We start from the raw sequence: 16,917 nt of genomic DNA, 5'->3' as shown, positions 1-16,917 counted from the left end.
GATTTTTTTTGTATAGTACCACCTTAAAGAAAGATAACAAAATCAATATTCTTTTAAGGGGGCCCTCTGGTTGAAAACCATCAATAAAATAGGTCATTACTAAAATAGTCATAGCATCCCCCCCATTTGTGGTAGACTGCTGAAATTTGGTATGAAGCAAGTGTTTGACTCTATGTACCAACTTGTGAGTGAACTTGACCATATTTGTGTATTCTTAGTTAATTATTAACAACAACAAAGATTATATCAATTTTCAAGCTGTCTTCTGCCCCCTCAAATAAAAAGAACAAAATACATCTAATTGAGCTGGTTTTAAGCCTCATTGATCTAATTAAGAAACACTACAAACCTATTGAGCGAAATCGGGTTTCGACTATTTGTGTCACCATGGCAACCAAAGCACTTGAAATAAAAATCAACTTGTCAAATCTCCAGTTATTTTTAGTGAAATGGAATTTGGCTCAATAGGTTTATAGTATGTCATGTCAAAAATATTTGTGCCAAATTTGGTGATGTCTGCACAAATACAACTTGAAAAATTTAAGGGGGCAGCCAAAAATGCACGAAAAATGCATATTTTCAGAAAATGGAATTTAAAGTAATTAATGCCTAGAAACATGACTTCAAGTTAGTTTTCCACAACAAAACACAATATGTTGGCAAAAATGTGTTCAAATGGATATGTTCAAAGTCTTGTCTTGTTCTACTTTGCCTTTTTCTTCCTTTTGGGTTCATTGCAGGGTCCAAGTTCATTGAAAGCCCCAGCTGCATACGTAACATCCTCGCGATGGATCCTTAGGTCTTCATCACGCTGTTTGGCTTGTCTCCGAGCAACTCTGTATTTCTTGTGCAAATCTTGCACTCTCTTCTCTGCCTGCTTAACTCTCTCTGAATCCCTTCTCCTTGCTTCTTTCTTGGCACTCTCACCCACACTTAGCCCAACCTTGCCCATGATAGCATGCTTTGCGGAGGCACCACCACTGAAATGTAAGGCAGCTGAAGAAGCAGCCAACTGCACTCTCCTATTCCCATGCCACTTGTGTTTTGGACATTTGTTCCAGACCAGTGAGTTGATGGAGTCATTAGCATTCTGGGTATATCCAGGCAAACATCTGGCAAGCAGAGCAGAATCTGTAAGCCGGTCATAAATCTTGATGAGATGTTCCTTGAACACGCTGTCAAGATGGTATGGCTTGTCGGGGCAAGGTAGCCCTTTCTTGTATTTACACCATGAATTTGATGGACAATACTTGTGTCTTTCTTTATCTGGCAGTTTTAGGCAGTGAAACAAACCTGCAAGAATTGCAGTCTTCATAAGTTGCACAGCCTGGTCCCTCTCTTCAGTAGTTGTGATGTCTTTCTTTAAATTGTTGCGAATTGCCTTGCCATAATACTTTTTCAGTTTTTCTATGGCAGCCTTCGTCAGTCTTCCATTCCTCCCCTTCATTGGCTTTCCATCATCTAATTTGACTGAGGATTTTTGAAACTCATACAGAGCTTTTCCAAGCCTCCTTTGGACATGGCCAATACAGTCAAGTTTCATGACCCTGTCACAACCTGCAGTTCCAGCCAGATGATCCTCTTCCCACTTCTTGAAATTCTCTGAACTTTTCCAGTTGACATATTCTTTGTCAGTACTTTGGAGGTTTTCATAATGGTGGCAAGTGTCACAGGCACCATAAATGCTCCAAACTGCATTATAGGCCTTTGAGTCTCCATCCGAAATCATCCATGTGTATCTGATGAAATCACACTCACTTCTTCCCCACAGCCTTTTCGCACATTCCATCTCCATACTTGGGCTGGATCCTTTGTAAGAGCCTTTACACTGATGGGTCTGGAACCAATCTTCAAATTGCTCTTCAGTCAAACTTGCTTTCTTTTGTACACACAAGCCACAGGTTTTGGAAATAACTTCCAGGTCAAGTACCTTGCCAGTTGCAGCCGAAATAACAAATCCAACACAATGATTGGCAGTGTAACCTCGTTTTGACCATGAGCCATCAAAACTTACTGGAATACTAATTACTGTTTGGTCATCAGCATCAGTGATGCCTTCTTCTTCTATTGCCTCAGCTTTGTTTAGCGCTAATTGTTCCTGTACTACCTCCTCGTGAGCCTTGCTTAGTGCCTCTTCATGGTCATACCAGGTTGAAAGTGACATACTGAATGGCATGTTGAGCATTTCACACAGTTTAGAAATACCTTCTTTTCCAACTCCCATCTCAAAAGCACCATAAACTATCCGCCTATTCAAATCTTTGCCTTGAATTGTCCTTGGGATGGTGTCGTTGGAGGGATGATCACCAGTGCCGAGGAACTCTGTCATGCCACAGTCACACTTGACAAAGATTGAGCTGCTCATCCTCATTCTGTTCACTGTGCTATCTAATACTTCAATTTCACCTACAAGGTAAATTAAAGGAGATAATTTATCATTTTCTTGTTTAAACCTTCATAATTAGTGGATTACAAATTCATTTTCACGTTTTGCTTCCTAACTATAACATTATGTAGAAATTTCTACAAGCTCACCTGAGGCACATGGTGTATGAGTGTGAATTCTCTTCACAAATTTTCTTAAACTTTCCATCGATACCAGGCGATATCCTTGAGCAGTTTCTAAGTCCTCCAGTATACTTTCATCCGAGGAAGAGGCATCAGCTACACAAGCGCCAAGTTTTAGAGAAGAAGCCGGCACTGTTGGTGGTGGAATCATTTCGCTCACCACATCATCTTCACCAACAAACGTGATGTTCACATTTCGCTCTCTCGTAGCGTGTCTCGCTGTTTTTGCTTGTTTTTGAACACCTTTAAATCCTTTTCGCCTCTTTGGTTTACCTTTCTTCAAAACAGACTGTTTTTTCCCTAGCTTCGGCATAATTTACCTTGTTTTGAACGACATAAAATACTGTATATAAACTGTAAACTAACACATGCGAGTGGAAAATGGCGACCTTGTTTGAGATTGCTAGTGCTTTGCATCCAGGCCTCCAAAATGACATCCAGGAATCTGGAATGAACTACAGGATGTAGGGGACCTCAGGACTATGGAATTGAGTGTTGCTTTTACATTTTAAGACTAGAAGATTGGGGAAAAAGCTATTGTTTACAATAGGTTACCATGGCAACGGAAAAACAAACTTCAAAACAACTGCGTTTTTTACTCCGCAAGAGAATTTATGTAAAAATAAAAAGCATATTCCAAATCTAAATAGATTTAGTAGATATTACTCTAAAAAAAAAAATTCTCAAAAATTTTTCAAATTTTCGAAATTTCAACCAGAGGGCCCCCTTAAGCAAGGGAAGACTTCCTTCCTATTTCTCCATGACAGGCATGTGGATTTGATGAGAAGTGCAGAGCTGGTACACTTCTGGCGGATTTTTCGCTGCCTTAAGTTTGACAGGCACCAGATTGTCTTGGCCTTCTATCCATCAGTTGCCAGTGAGTTCAAGTTTGTATAAGCCAGTTGAAATGTTTTTGGACAAAAGGAGAGAAACATCAGCAGATCCAATGAAAGAATGGATTTGGCCTATCAGAATCTTGGGCCTGTTAAGAGTGCTGTCTTTTTCAACCACCCCCACAACTTCAACCGGCTGGAAAGGTTGTTCTCTCTCCTGGTCAGCACATCCATCATCAGAGGGGGGAGTAAGGGGGATCTGAAAACCGCAAAACCGCACAGAAATTTGCTAAAATACCGAAACCGCAGTTACAAATGTGGAACATGCCGTCATCAAGACTGTAGGTCCGGCATTCCGATCCATTAGAAATGTGACCTTATGTATTCTGATAAACATGTACGTCGATATTAATCTATGTAAGATCATTTCACTGGTAATAATATATAGTGTATTATTATAACTGACCTTTATTGCGAGTATCTGGATCATGCATTCTGACGAGTATCAATGACTCCCATGACTTTGTAAAGGACTTCTAATTGACGCAGTTCTGTGCAAAAGGTCTCGAAGTTGCGCTGTTAAGGGGACTGACCACGTTATGCTGCCTATGGAACTAAGTACGCACGTGCACGCACAAATACTGCTGAGTTATGGCAACTAAAAATATAGGCAATGAAGAAACCTGAACACGGCAAAGCACTTAAATGTTTTACATAAACAAAGCATGCTTTTTGGTAATTTTGTGTAAAATTCGTCAAGATGCTAGTTTACAAAATGAAATACCCCGAAAACGAGCTTGGGACACCCGATTTTTCATCTTAATTCAAACCAGCATTACATTTCATTTAATATCTTTAGAAGACGAATTTTTAATAACTAGAAGTCAATGTGCTCAGTCCCCTTAAACAGTCCCTTGGATTGGTCACTAAAGCAGATGATTGGTAAAACGTATCACTCTTCCGAAGCGTTTGCTGACCTTACAGTATAATGTGCACCTTTGTTATGCACAGAAAAGGCTTCATACAGGCAGCCAATTGCTTTGAGAAAGTTTGCGCATTCCTTTAACCTGCTGCAGATATTGATTGAGTTTGTCTGAGCGTCAGAAATGTACACAACACTTTGGAACTCGGTACAGATGCCTACTGGCTGCTTAAAGCGACTTGCTTTGACAGGGCCATCAGTAATTCTGTCTCCTTTGCCAGAGCCTGCAAACAAACGCAATTCTTCACCATTAGCACAGAGTTGCCATATAGAGGCCTTCTTCTGGTTTGTGTACAGGACGTCTGTACCAAATCTTGTGAGTATACAAGGCTGGTCATCAAGCTCCACGACTTATACCTTGGTCTTACTTATCCCTTGGGCATGGGAAATAAACGGATTGCCATTACTATGACACACTGTTCACTTTTCGCCATGTAGTTCCGTAAGGAATAATCTCCCGGAGATTGGTGCCCTTGAGACCAATGCCATCCTTTTCTATTTGGAGGGAAATGATCGATTTCTCGATTACTTCAGCTGCATAAATCAAATCGCAGTCCGCACAAACCATAGCCTCAAAGCTAGGCTGTGTTTCTTTGTCCCAGAGGTGAATTTCATCACTTCTGACATCATGTATAAAATGAAAGGCTGGATGCATAACCACCTTATGTCGAATGTTGGGCTGTTTTTTTCGGATTTGTCTCAATTTTTGCATGTGGGCTTCGTTCTAGTCAACAAACGTTGCCCTGTATTGTTTTTCGTTGGTTTGCTCTTCGTTTTCTAGAAAAAACGTATGCAATAAAACTCAGTTTTCCTAGCAGCATCTTTTGGAGATCTTTTGTTTAACGAGAAACAAAAGAAATGCTGAACAATAAAGTCAGCGAAGCGTCGGATTAGCCGCTCGCTGTTCGAGCTGATACAAGTAATGTGTCGGTACAATTAAAGCGCTTTTATTGTTGTTGCTTCGTTGGCGCAAGCGATTGACGCGCTGAACCAGGACCGGAGTCGATTACATTTTTTGTGGACTGGTTCAACACGAGGACAGTCGTTTTTTTTTTTCTTTTTTTTGAAACCAAAACATCCGTTAAAAAAGTGCTTTCGAAACTGCTAAAATTAACCGTTTAAGTTTGCGGCACAATCCTCCTACGATTAAAGTGTAGTTTTAGCATCTAATCTGAATGTTTAAAGTTTTCAAAAAGCCACATCAACAGCCTGAAAAAGGCGGTGAGCTTTACGGTACAGAGAACAACAACAAATCCGATGGCGAAACATATTAAATCAAGTACAGCTATTAAACAACAACAATATTTCAGCTATAGCAGAGATTATGGCATGTTTTCTACAGCATTCTGGAGTACCTAATAAGCAAGATTCGCTTTTCTTTTCTTTTTGCTCCTTCTTCCTGTTCTATATGCCTTAAGCTTCCTTCTTGCTAAGTACAAGTATACAAATAGCCCGATTTCTTTCGCAACAAGGCACAAAATATCGTTTTTCCTTGAAAAGGAATGAAATTACCGCCTTCTGCGTAGAGTTACAAAATAAATTTTCGCGGTTTAAAGTGGTTTTGCTGACGATGACCTAATCTTCTAAAGAGACTGATTAAAACCTAAGTTCTTGAAACAAAAGTAAAAAAACATGTATTATCAGATCGATTGCTTTTTAAACGAAAAATAGTGAATGCAAAATTTTGTCATTCAAGGAAATGTCACGCACGTAGGTAGAAAAAAAACCAATGAAAAGTTGACCAAACCACTCGCTGTATATTCACTTATTTGTTTGCTAGTTATTTAGGTTATAGTTTAGTTGCTGCTGTTGCTCTGTAAATTTTGTTAATAATTCCAATTTGTAAACACAAAAATTTATTTGCATATAGTTTAATAGGCATACCTACCCGCCTCGACTGGCTTTTTTTAGCTATTTACGGGTAGGTATATGCCTAACTTGTAACTCTCTGTCTTTAATAAAGTGTTGTTGTTTACGGCAAAGGCCAATAAGGTAACAAACTGGTTTGTCAAAATTAGCATGTGCTATGGAAACTTATTTTGGTTAAATGAACTATACGTATGAGATGGTGAGGAATTTGGAATGACAGAGAAATCCCACGGTTTACCTGCTGAGTCAATTGAATATGGCTTATGCGGCTAATGTAGAGGCCAACAAAGTTATGGAATTTCAGGAGATGAAAAGAGTTGATGCTGATGAAATTCTCTAACCCATTAAATTTACAAGTAAAGTTATTGAGAGGTGTGACTTTTTTTTAACAGTTTTTAAAAGTTTGATTATGCAAGCAGTAATAAAGAAAACGTCCAACAAGAAACCTTGTCTGCATACGGATTTTAATTTTAACCTCAATGACCCTTCGCTCTACAAAACTTATTTAGAAACGCATGGTTTTGAAATGCCAAATACTTTCGAGACACAACAACAAAGCGCTCTTTTATGTGCTTTACGTAAATAAGAAATAAATAACAATAAAGAAATTAATCAAAATTTTGGTTTTCAAGTGCCACGGCTATAGGTCCCCCAGACGTTTTTCCATTTGAAGAACATCCGTATTAACCACTCAAAGGTGTGGGTATCATAGGAGCCACCCTACTCATTGTAGCCTACTTTGGCATTAGACTTTCACCAAAGAACAAATCAAACAACGATAACACCCTGAAGGTTTTAAAATTTACCAGGCTGTGCAATAACATACGGCCTTTAAAATTGACCGCACACACTTCTCGTACTGACTGAAAGATATCATAAATTAAAATGTTGCTTTTTCAGATGATGCTAGTATCATGGCCGTGTCCTCATCAACAAAAATCCTAGTGACAGAAGCATTTAAAAAAGCGCCCAATACAAAATTAAAAAACCTGTAAAGAATGCAGCGATGCGAGGTAAACAACCACATCTTTGCATTTCCAGAGGCGCAAGAAGGCTCAAATCATAAAACATTAACAAAAAATCCAGTGACTTAAACATTTCCAGAGGCATAAGAAGGCTCCATACAAAATCGAAAAAGCTTTAAAGGATGCAGCGACGTGAGGTAAAGAACCACATCAAATGTTGCTTTTAAGATGGTGCTAGCATGATGCCAAGTCCTGCAGGATAAGACAGCAATGACTTGGTTTTCGTGGATATTAACAGCACTGTAGTTTTGTTACCGGAAAGTCTATAGGCTTGTCAAACACTTAAGGTACCAGCCCAGGCCAATTTTCATGTTTTCAGATCTGGATACTTTTTAGCCAGGTTATAACTTATGGTGCCTAATATGCAAAAAATGTGCTTTTGTTTCCAATGAAACATCTCTAAATGATTTATGGCTTGCCAAAGATTGCGTTTTTTACCGGAAGTTGACTCCATTGACCGACAAAGGATCTGGGTCGGTTACTAAGAAAAAACACGAGTCCTCAATTTGCGGACAGCGGTTTTCCTCTGGAGGAGTGTGAACTAAACAAGATGGCGGCACAGTCGGTAGCAGATTCTTCTCGTACAGCTCTCAAAGAAGCATCCAAAGAAGCCGCATTTGAGGCTTTTCGAGCCGAGTTTACACGAAATGGGTAGGTTAATCTCTTCTGAGCTTTTTGCGCTTAAAATACTTTTCTTGTACTGAATTTTGTGATTTGTTTCAGTTTCAACGTGCCAGAGGGATTAATTTCCCTGCTGGAGAACTTTTCCTTGAAGGCAGATGAAAAGGCAGAGGATGCCCGCTCACGAATTTACAGACTTTTATGGGCAAAGTTATGGGTAGGTTGTAACTTTCAAGGTTGAGAATTCATGCTTGATGATTCATACCATTGACCTGAAGTGATTACATGTCATTGTTGTTCAACGCCTGCTTTCCGTTTCTATGTAATTACAATTACAACTCATTTTGTGAACAAATACAAGGCAGTAATTCCCTCTTTTTGGTGCTTAAATTGTGGATTTTTTGAGTTGTAGTCGTGGAATTTCCAAGTTAGGGAATTTCATTGTTGTCCTTTGGCAATTGCAAGTGTTCGTTCTAACATAATTACAGTATTTGTAATCGCAATTCCAACACCTCTGGTATGTTTTTTCTTTCTTTCTCCATTCTAGTTTGGAAGCAAACAGACATTAGGGGCCCATGTTGGGGATAAGCCCACTTATGTGTTCCCTCCCTCCCTGAAGAGGGTTGTGAGGGAAATAATCCCAGGCAGACTAGTAGACCGACCAGATCCAACCCATGAAAAGGTGAGATAATTAGTAATTTGAATTACATGTATTATGTTTAGCCTCTCAATACGTTGGATCAGTTCGGTAAGAAAAGGATAATTGAAAGTACAGAAACTCATACAATATCATTTTATGCTTTCAGGTCTACAAGGTGAACGTATCAGACCTTGGTGCTGCAAAATGGCCCCCAGCAAAAAGAAAAGCTAGCAAAACCTAAATAACTGCATGAAATTTTCTGGTCAAAAAAAGTCAGGTGTTTCTATGGCTACCCTTTATATCAAGAATAATGTGATAGAATAATCAAGAAGATATCAAACAGAAAAACATGACTCAACTCCAAAATAATGTTTGAGTATCCATCCAGTATTTCAAACCATACAAATGTGAAAATCGAATCAATTTACAGATGAAATGTGTAGATCCCAGACACATATTTTAAAATGTCAAATTATATTCAGGTCTGCAATAAAACTTAAAAAGCTATTATTGAAGCAATATTATTAATTTTATGTAATAGATGAAATGATCAAACTTTATTAATATTATGAAAAATGTAACCCAAGAAAAATATGTAATTTTTCCATGAGAGAAAATTTGTTTTGCATAATACATCAATGTTTGTTTGTTACAGCTGTAGTCAGGTGTTTCTATGGCTACCCTCTATATCAAGAATAATTATGATAGAATAGTCAAGAAGATATCAAACAGAAAAACATGACTCAACTCCAAAATAATGTTTGAGTATCCACCCAGTATTTCAAACCATACAAATGTGAAAATTGAATCAATTTACAGATGAAATGTGTAGATCCCAGACACATATTTTAAAATGTCAAATTCTATTCCGGTCTGCAATAAAACTTAAAAAGCTATTATTGAAGCAATACTATTTATGTGATAGATGAAATGATCAAGCTTTATTAATTTAATGAAAAATGTAACCCAAGAAAAATATGTAATTATTCCATGAGAGAAAAATTTTTTTTACATAATATTTCAATGTTTTTTATATGCTATGTCATATCTTATACAAAAGCTCGAAGTAAATAAATAAAGTCTATTTTCAATTGCAACCATGTCAGATGCAGCAAAGGAAACTCTGAAGTCAAAACTAGGATTGGAATTTATGCGAAAAAAATCCCTTCCGACTGAAACATGCAAGAATGATGAAGTCCCTCCTTTTCATAAAAACCTTCATTAGTTTTTATTTTTGGGGTTCAAGGGACAGTCTGAATGGGATACTCTTTTGTGTGTTTTGGAGCCACATCGGCAGGTTCTCCCACTGATTACCAGTATGGCCCCATCATCCTCCTCTGTCTCTTCCATGGCAGCCCTTGCTGCTACAATAAGTGCAGGATCCACCTCATCTTCCTCAGCATCATCATCTTCTTGGTCGATTCCATATGTATGACGGACTACTTGCTGCTTCACCCACTTCTTCCTAGCCTCTTGATCCTCAGCCCGGGCCACTTTCATCTGGATTCGTGTCTTCTTCCTGTGGTCTGTCTTTCCCTTCTCAATCTCTTTCATGCGATCCACTGCTGCCTTCTGAAGGGCCTCAATTACTGCAGGGATGACAGGCAGGTTCAGCATCTCATAAAGGTCAATCACCCAGTGGTAGTTCCGCCCCCTGACTTTATAGCACCAGGACATGTTTCCTTGGCAGAAACCGCAGTTGGTTGAAGTAATGTAGTGTAATCTAAGAAAAAAGAATAATTACCCAATTGATGACTTATACACTTATAGATTCCCTTTACAATTTACCTTGAAGGGATAAATTGGTATCATTAGTTGCCTTGAGAATTATTGCATGAAAACCTTCAACTAATAACTGATCATGCAAGCCCGGACATTTTCCAGATTTTCAACATCAAATTGGACCTTGAATTTAAAAAGGTATCATCCAGCAAAAAAAAAATTCAGCTTAGACCTATGAAGAGCAAAAGATTTTTTCCATGCTAATTATTTCAATTGAAGGTTGTGATAGTAACCCATATAATCATCCGAATATGAGCTTGGGACTCTTTTACTTACCTACAAAGATTTTGATCCTTAGCACGGTAGTCAGGCAGGACAGTAAAATGTGCCTCGCACAAGTTGGAATGGCCTCTCCCCATGGTTGGATGGATCACCCTATCTGCATCTTCTGCACGGCGCTCACACTCAATGCGATATTGCAACCAGTGGTAGTCACAGGTAAGAGGGTTCTTTGTCTTGTAGGGTTTCCCCTGACATTGCAGTTCTTCATCTTCTTTACATTTCTTACAGGAACATACAATTTTTGGGTGAAATCCACACTCACCCCCATCCCACTCATGGATGTCCCTGGAATGATATTCTCCTAGAGCTCTCAATCTCCTTGCATACTCTTGGGGAGTACTGCACTGTTGAAGGCAGCAGAAATGATTTACGCGGGCATTTGTCAGGAAGTTGTCCCTGAGACACCCACATCCAGCTTTGTGTTTTTCACACTTGCACACAACACTTTCCACTTGGGGGAACTTCTCTTTATATTTCCTCTTGATATCAGCAGAAAACACTTTTTTCTTTGAGACCTCTTTCAGCTTGTTGTAGTGGGCTCTTCCAACATGCCCACCACACTTGTACACTTTTCCTTCTTTATGGAACTTGCTCACTGCCAGGGCTGCGCTCGAATCTTCATCCTGCCAAACAACCTCCACTTTACAGCCCTCATCCCTTGCCTCCTTGTAGCACTCCTCTGCAAGTATACCCTCCATGGACTTGGCCATCCCCTCAAACAATTCATCCTCCAAAACACCATCTTTACCCCGCATACACTTATGGCCATACCACAGCAAACCACCTGTCAAGTAATTCTTAATGATAAAGGAGCCATTTTTGCTGAAATGGCCCCTTGTATGCCATACACCATCTGATGTCACCACTGCCCTCTTCCAACTGCCCAACTCGCCATTGTTCATTTCTTTCATCCTTTCTTTCTCTTCATCTCACATACCATTCAAAATCTCCGTGACTTTAGGATATACCAGCTTTATGGTTTCATAGTATGGGTTCTTCGAAATGCAGCTAATGCCAAGACACTGCCTTAATGTTCTGGAAAATTTGGCATAGCCATGACCAGTTATAAAAAATGCTACAGCCAGAGCAAGTCCCACAACTGTCCGCTTTGAGCCTTCAACAAGGGCTGAACCACAAAAGTTCACAGTACGCAGTTTGCATCCATCGATGCAAATGTAACATTCATGGACCCCCCAAGACCTGTTGGTTCAACTTTTGCCACAACAAGAAAACCTGTTGAAAGAATGTAGTTCTCCCTATTAGTGTATAAAACAAAACCAGCTGGTAATTAGTGGCTCATCGTTGGTGTACACTTGAGAACCTGTTGAACTCACTGTTTACATAACACAAACAAAACAAAAAGTCTGAAATAATAGAGCCAAGTAAACAATAGCGAAAAAAAAAAAGTTCGCAGGTTCTTTCAGTGAGGTAAACCTTGATAAGCTTTCTTTGATCTTGTAGAAAAGTAACATAGTTTATTTCATTATTTTCGATCTCAGGTGAATTGTTTTATTTCTCAGATAAATTGTTTGATATGGTAATACTATATTGGTGCTAAAAAGCCCTTTCAGGGAGCAACTGAATGTATGTATAATAATGGAAAATGAGGAGTGTAGAACAAAATACTGGTCTTTTCACCTGAACTAAAATTAACCATTCAAGTGAGCTCTTTAGATAACACACAGCCATATAATGATGAGTAAAAGATTACAAGTCCTACAAGAAGCAAATGTACCATAGCAGTACATAAATATAACAGAGTAAACTCAGCAGTGAGTGAGGATTTACACATTTATATAGGTTTTGCAAACAAGCATGGATAAAATCAGACTATTGTTTGAATGGCTTGCATTGTGGAAGTCTTTACTTACTATTTGTAAAGTATGAGCTAGTATGCATGCGTAGAAGTTATGTCACGGAGAAAAATTTGGCTCACTACTCAATCAAATAAATGAATTTACGTACCATTGCATTCAGGAGTTGAACACTGAGACGTGGCATTTATTTGTTCCACCATATCCATAAGTTGTGTGGACTCGCAGACAAACAATCGCCTCTCGATTTCCAGACAGCCTTTGTTCTTGTCTGATGACTCATCCGGCTCATCAGATGACTGAAGCTTTCGCTTTTTCGCATCTCTATCGCCCTCACAGTAGTCTTCATCATCACCATCTGAGTTATCCTCTGTAGAACTTGCCGATTTGTCATAAAGACAATCCTCTAGGTTACGAGAAACCAATTCTTTCTCAACACTTTTTTGTGACCAGTACTTCGTTTTCCCAGGACTGACAAAGCTCAGTCTTTTGCGAACACCTCGCTCACGATCACTGCTCTTGTATGGCTCTTCCCTCCAGTTAGCTGCCAAAGCAAACTTTTGTCTACTTCCCACTCCAACTCCTCTTATTTTCACTGCTTTTTGAGCTTTTTCTTTTAGTAATTTCTTTCGTTCGCGTTTCGATAGCTTCTTCGGTCCCATATTACGAATTGCTCAACTTGCATTACCGGATATGATGCATGCTGTGATTGGCCCCAGCATGATGTTCCTTAGCAACCGATCAAGAAAACAACTTCAGGCAGGGTGGGAGAGGGTAGAAAGAGGCTAACCTACGTCTTCAGGCCTATTGATCAGCGGAAATCAATTCAATATGGCGGCAAAAATCGGAACCAAGCATTTTAGCCACTGTTTTATTGATATTTGCTTCAAGTTTTCCTTTCCACGTGCCTTTTATGCAGAAAATGTCATAAATGGAATGGCAAATTTCTGTTTTTATGAATCAACGAAAAGCCCGTTTTCCCCCAAACTTGGCAGGATCTTTCGTAAGGTAATAACAAAGAAACGTGTGGTTGGGGGAAGACGTTCATGCAAATGACGAAATGTTCCAGTCCCTGGAAGTTAATTTTTAGTCCTACTGCAATAATTTCAAGGATTTTCCAACTAAGGTCTTCCCCAACCACAGAAAACTTACTTTTATTTATCTTTATATATGCACGTTTTTGCTTTTAGATTTCTTTGAACTATTACGGAGAAAGATGCAAATTATAATTTTAGGCATAGGTTAATGATTAACTCAAAAATCCCACAAGGAGGTCTCTGACACACAAAAAAGGTTTTTTTTGGTGTACCATTTAAGTTTGTCATTAATATTTTGAAGCTTTTAACGTATCCAGGGACATACTATGAACAGTGTTTTGCATTTAAAATGACCAAAATTAGCCTGGGCAGGTACCTTAAAGGAACTGTCATTTAAAAAAAAATGGTCTAAATTGTGTTGTTGTTGTTCTTGTTTTTACACTTAAGCCTTTTTTCTGCTAGTTTTTTCTTTTTATCGCGAACGGCTGTGAACTACCAACTACATGACATATGATAAATTACTTAACATACGTTACATTAACATTATTTTTTCCACTTCTTGTTTATCGTTTAAAAAATATTAATTATTTTTGATAGTTAGAAAAGGTCGTTATTCTACTTATTCGATTTCTTTGGACACAGTTTTTTGTTGTCTTGTGGCTAAGGCAACCCGAGAAAGCCAGCAGACAAGATATAAACAAAAAAATTCACGAAAGATAAACAACAAGCCCTTGAAAACAACCGCATGAAAACCAGGCCTTAGTGTATAAAAATAACATCAACTTAAAAAGATAAAAAATGTCAGTGTAACGTTGCAATCGGTAAAGTGTCCTAGTGTTCTGGTAAGTTGGTAAATCTTCGGGAGGCAGTTGAAGGGGCGTTGGCGGTGGTCGAGTAATGTCTGGCAGTGATGATAGTGGAGGTGAAGAAGAATCTGGTAGTGAAGATGGAGTAATCAGTGATAACGCTGTTTCAGTGGTTATGGGGTCTGATTGCCGTGGTAGTTGAAAACGAAATATATGACATAAAAAGAAAAGACCAAGCAGAAAAACAACCAAAAGAAGTGGCGCCACGGTAACAAAATAAAAATTGTCCGTAAAAGACGCTGAAGAAATGATTTGTGTAGAGAGGTGTGAAGTGAAGTTTGAAGGCAAGGACGAAGTTGACAAAGCAGACAGTGGGTTCTATCCAAGCTTTGCCAGTACATTCCTTGTCCAATTTCAGCCCTCAAAAGAGTGACTACAGGATAGACTATAATGGAACAAACATAAATAAAAGTGCATGGTTGACACAATATGGAAGGCAGGGTAGATGTTATACAGGAGGGACCAAGAGACCAGCTGTACCTTTTCTGCAAAGGTACCCCTCCCTTCCCCCCCTAGAAGCCAGTAACCTATCCTTTGAAAAACCAGGCCCAGCAGGTTAGGTCAGCAATTTGGGCTAGCTGTGGTTTCTAGACAACAACATTCTGGAATTTTTGCTTTATTGCCTTATGTCCATTCCAAAGCGATGACAGTTGATCTAATTTCCTATATGTACAACAAAGTATGTGTAATACGTTTTATATTAATTTTCATTCGAGGTGGCAGAACTCAGTCTTAGTCAAGCAGTGTCAATGGTGACATTTCAGCCAGTGAACACGTAGAATTTACTGCATCTGAATTGGACCTTAACGATGAGCAACTAATGTATATTGAATCAGAAACAGTGTTTTCTCTGTCTGCTGGAGAATACGCAGTGCATGGTAAGGACTGTGGAAAACAGCCAAAGCAGAACAAGATGTCCACACCATTTAACCCTAAGCCACTCGAGATAAAAGGCGACAAAGGACACATGATTACGGTTCAAAACGCAGAACGCACTGTAACCAGAAATGCGTCATTCTTCAAAAAACTGTCTTCTAGCGTACCAGCACAACTCATTCCAAGTGATGAGGAAAAACAATTTATAGGATATAAAGACTATAGAAGGACATACCTACCCGCCTGGACTAGCTTTTTTAGCTATTTACGGGTAGGTATATACCTAACTTGTAACTCTCTGTTTTTAATAAAGTGTTGTTGTTTACGGCAAAGGCCAATAAGGTAACAAACTGGTTTGTTAAAATTAGCATGTGCTATGGAAACTTATTTTGGTTTAATGAACTATTCGTATGAGATGGTGAGGAATTTGGAATGACAGAGAAATCCCACGGTTTACCTGCTGAGTCAATTGAATATGGCTTATGCGGCTAATGTAGAGGCCAACAAAGTTATGGAATTTCAGGAGATGAAAAGAGATGATGCTGATGAAATTCTCAAACCCATTAAATTTACAAGTAAAGTTATTGAGAGGTGTGACTTTTTTTTAACAGTTTTTAAAAGTTTGATTATGCAAGCAGTAATAAAGAAAACGTCCAACAAGAAACCTTGTCTGCATACGGATTTTAATTTTAACCTCAATGACCCTTCGCTCTACAAAACTTATTTAGAAACGCATGGTTTTGAAATGCCAAATACTTTCGAGACACAACAACAAAGCGCTCTTTTATGTGCTTTACGTAAATAAGAAATAAATAACAATAAAGAAATTAATCAAAATTTTGGTTTTCAAGTGCCACGGCTATAGGTCCCCCAGACGTTTTTCCATTTGAAGAACATCCGTATTAACCACTCAAAGGTGTGGGTATCATAGGAGCCACCCTACTCATTGTAGCCTACTTTGGCATTAGACTTTCACCAAAGAACAAATCAAACAACGATAACACCCTGAAGGTTTTAAAATTTACCAGGCTGTGCAATAACATACGGCCTTTAAAATTGACCGCACACACTTCTCGTACTGACTGAAAGATATCATAAATTAAAATGTTGCTTTTTCAGATGATGCTAGTATCATGGCCGTGTCCTCATCAACAAAAATCCTAGTGACAGAAGCTTTTCAAGAGGCGCAGAAAGGCCCAATACAAAAGTAAAAAACCTGTAAAGAATGCAGCGATGCGAGGTAAATAACCACATCTTTGCATTTTTAGAGGCGTAAGAAGGCTCAAATCATAAAACATTAGCAAAAAATCCAGTGACTTAAACATTTCCAGAGGCATAAGAAGGCTCCATACAAAATCGAAAAAGCTTTAAAGGATGCAGCGACGCGAGGTAAACAACCACATCAAATGTTGCTTTTAAGATGATGCTAGGATGATGCCAAGTCCTGCAGAAAAAGACAGCAATGACTTGGTTTTCGTGGATATTAACAGCACTGTAGTTTTGTTACCGGATAGTCTATATATAGGCTTGTGAAACACTTAAAAGAACTGTCATTTGAATAAATGGTCGAAATTGTGTTGTTGTTGTTCTTGTTTTTACACTTAAGCCTTTTTTTGCCTTTTTTTCTTTTTATCGCGAACTGCCGTGAACTACGAACTACATGACATATGATAAATTACTTAACATACGTTACATTAACGTTATTTTTTGCTTTTGTTGTTT

At 38.6% G+C, this 16,917-nt stretch overlaps 3 protein-coding genes, 1 long non-coding RNA gene and 1 pseudogene across 5 annotated transcripts in view; 2 read left to right on the top strand and 3 right to left on the bottom strand.

Moving 5' to 3' along the window:
• LOC146482099 (uncharacterized) overlaps positions 1-7,265 on the top strand; it is a 52,559-nt gene extending 45,294 nt beyond the window's left edge. For both annotated transcript variants that reach the window (XR_014864164.1, XR_014864163.1), the window contains exon 6: positions 7,153-7,265. This is a non-coding gene — a long non-coding RNA (uncharacterized LOC146482099). The remainder of the gene's footprint in view (positions 1-7,152) is intronic.
• Positions 1-16,917, bottom strand: part of LOC146482091 (P2X purinoceptor 7-like) — a 431,550-nt pseudogene that overhangs the window by 334,404 nt on the left and 80,229 nt on the right.
• On the bottom strand, positions 190-3,248 carry LOC146482100 (uncharacterized). The gene is made up of 2 exons (XM_085107376.1): positions 2,536-3,248; positions 190-2,406 (listed from the first exon to the last, which is right to left on the bottom strand). The coding sequence occupies exons 1-2, from the start codon at positions 2,879-2,881 to the stop codon at positions 704-706; spliced, it is 2,049 nt and encodes a 682-aa protein (XP_084963502.1). The 5' UTR covers positions 2,882-3,248; the 3' UTR covers positions 190-703.
• Positions 7,577-9,158, top strand: LOC146482098 (uncharacterized). The gene is made up of 4 exons (XM_085107378.1): positions 7,577-7,928; positions 8,001-8,115; positions 8,446-8,580; positions 8,705-9,158. Exons 1-4 carry the CDS (start codon positions 7,828-7,830, stop codon positions 8,777-8,779), a joined length of 426 nt encoding a protein of 141 aa, XP_084963504.1. The 5' UTR covers positions 7,577-7,827; the 3' UTR covers positions 8,780-9,158.
• Positions 9,287-11,758, bottom strand: LOC146482097 (uncharacterized). Its single transcript, XM_085107377.1, has 2 exons — positions 10,597-11,758; positions 9,287-10,261 (listed from the first exon to the last, which is right to left on the bottom strand). The coding sequence occupies exons 1-2, from the start codon at positions 11,511-11,513 to the stop codon at positions 9,760-9,762; spliced, it is 1,419 nt and encodes a 472-aa protein (XP_084963503.1). The 5' UTR covers positions 11,514-11,758; the 3' UTR covers positions 9,287-9,759.

Source organism: Pavona decussata, unplaced genomic scaffold (assembly GCF_977016875.1).
Source record: "Pavona decussata unplaced genomic scaffold, jaPavDecu1.1 SCAFFOLD_47, whole genome shotgun sequence".
Classification (NCBI taxonomy): Eukaryota; Metazoa; Cnidaria; class Anthozoa; order Scleractinia; family Agariciidae; genus Pavona; species Pavona decussata.
Note: the sequence above shows the minus strand (reverse complement) of the source record. Positions and strands in the feature narration are given on the sequence as shown.

Bases quoted from the DNA above. Each gene is read 5' to 3' on its own strand.
- LOC146482100 (XM_085107376.1), bottom strand. From the start codon at position 2,881: ATGCCGAAGCTAGGGAAAAAACAGTCTGTTTTGAAGAAAGGTAAACCA. The intron at 2,407-2,535 runs GTGAGCTTGTAG...TTTACCTTGTAG, and splicing joins TCATACACCATGTGCCTCAG to GTGAAATTGAAGTATTAGAT.
- LOC146482098 (XM_085107378.1), top strand. From the start codon at position 7,828: ATGGCGGCACAGTCGGTAGCAGATTCTTCTCGTACAGCTCTCAAAGAA. The intron at 7,929-8,000 runs GTAGGTTAATCT...GATTTGTTTCAG, and splicing joins GCCGAGTTTACACGAAATGG to TTTCAACGTGCCAGAGGGAT. The intron at 8,581-8,704 runs GTGAGATAATTA...TTATGCTTTCAG, and splicing joins CAGATCCAACCCATGAAAAG to GTCTACAAGGTGAACGTATC.
- LOC146482097 (XM_085107377.1), bottom strand. From the start codon at position 11,513: ATGAAAGAAATGAACAATGGCGAGTTGGGCAGTTGGAAGAGGGCAGTG. The intron at 10,262-10,596 runs GTAAGTAAAAGA...CTTTTTTCTTAG, and splicing joins AAGGATCAAAATCTTTGTAG to ATTACACTACATTACTTCAA.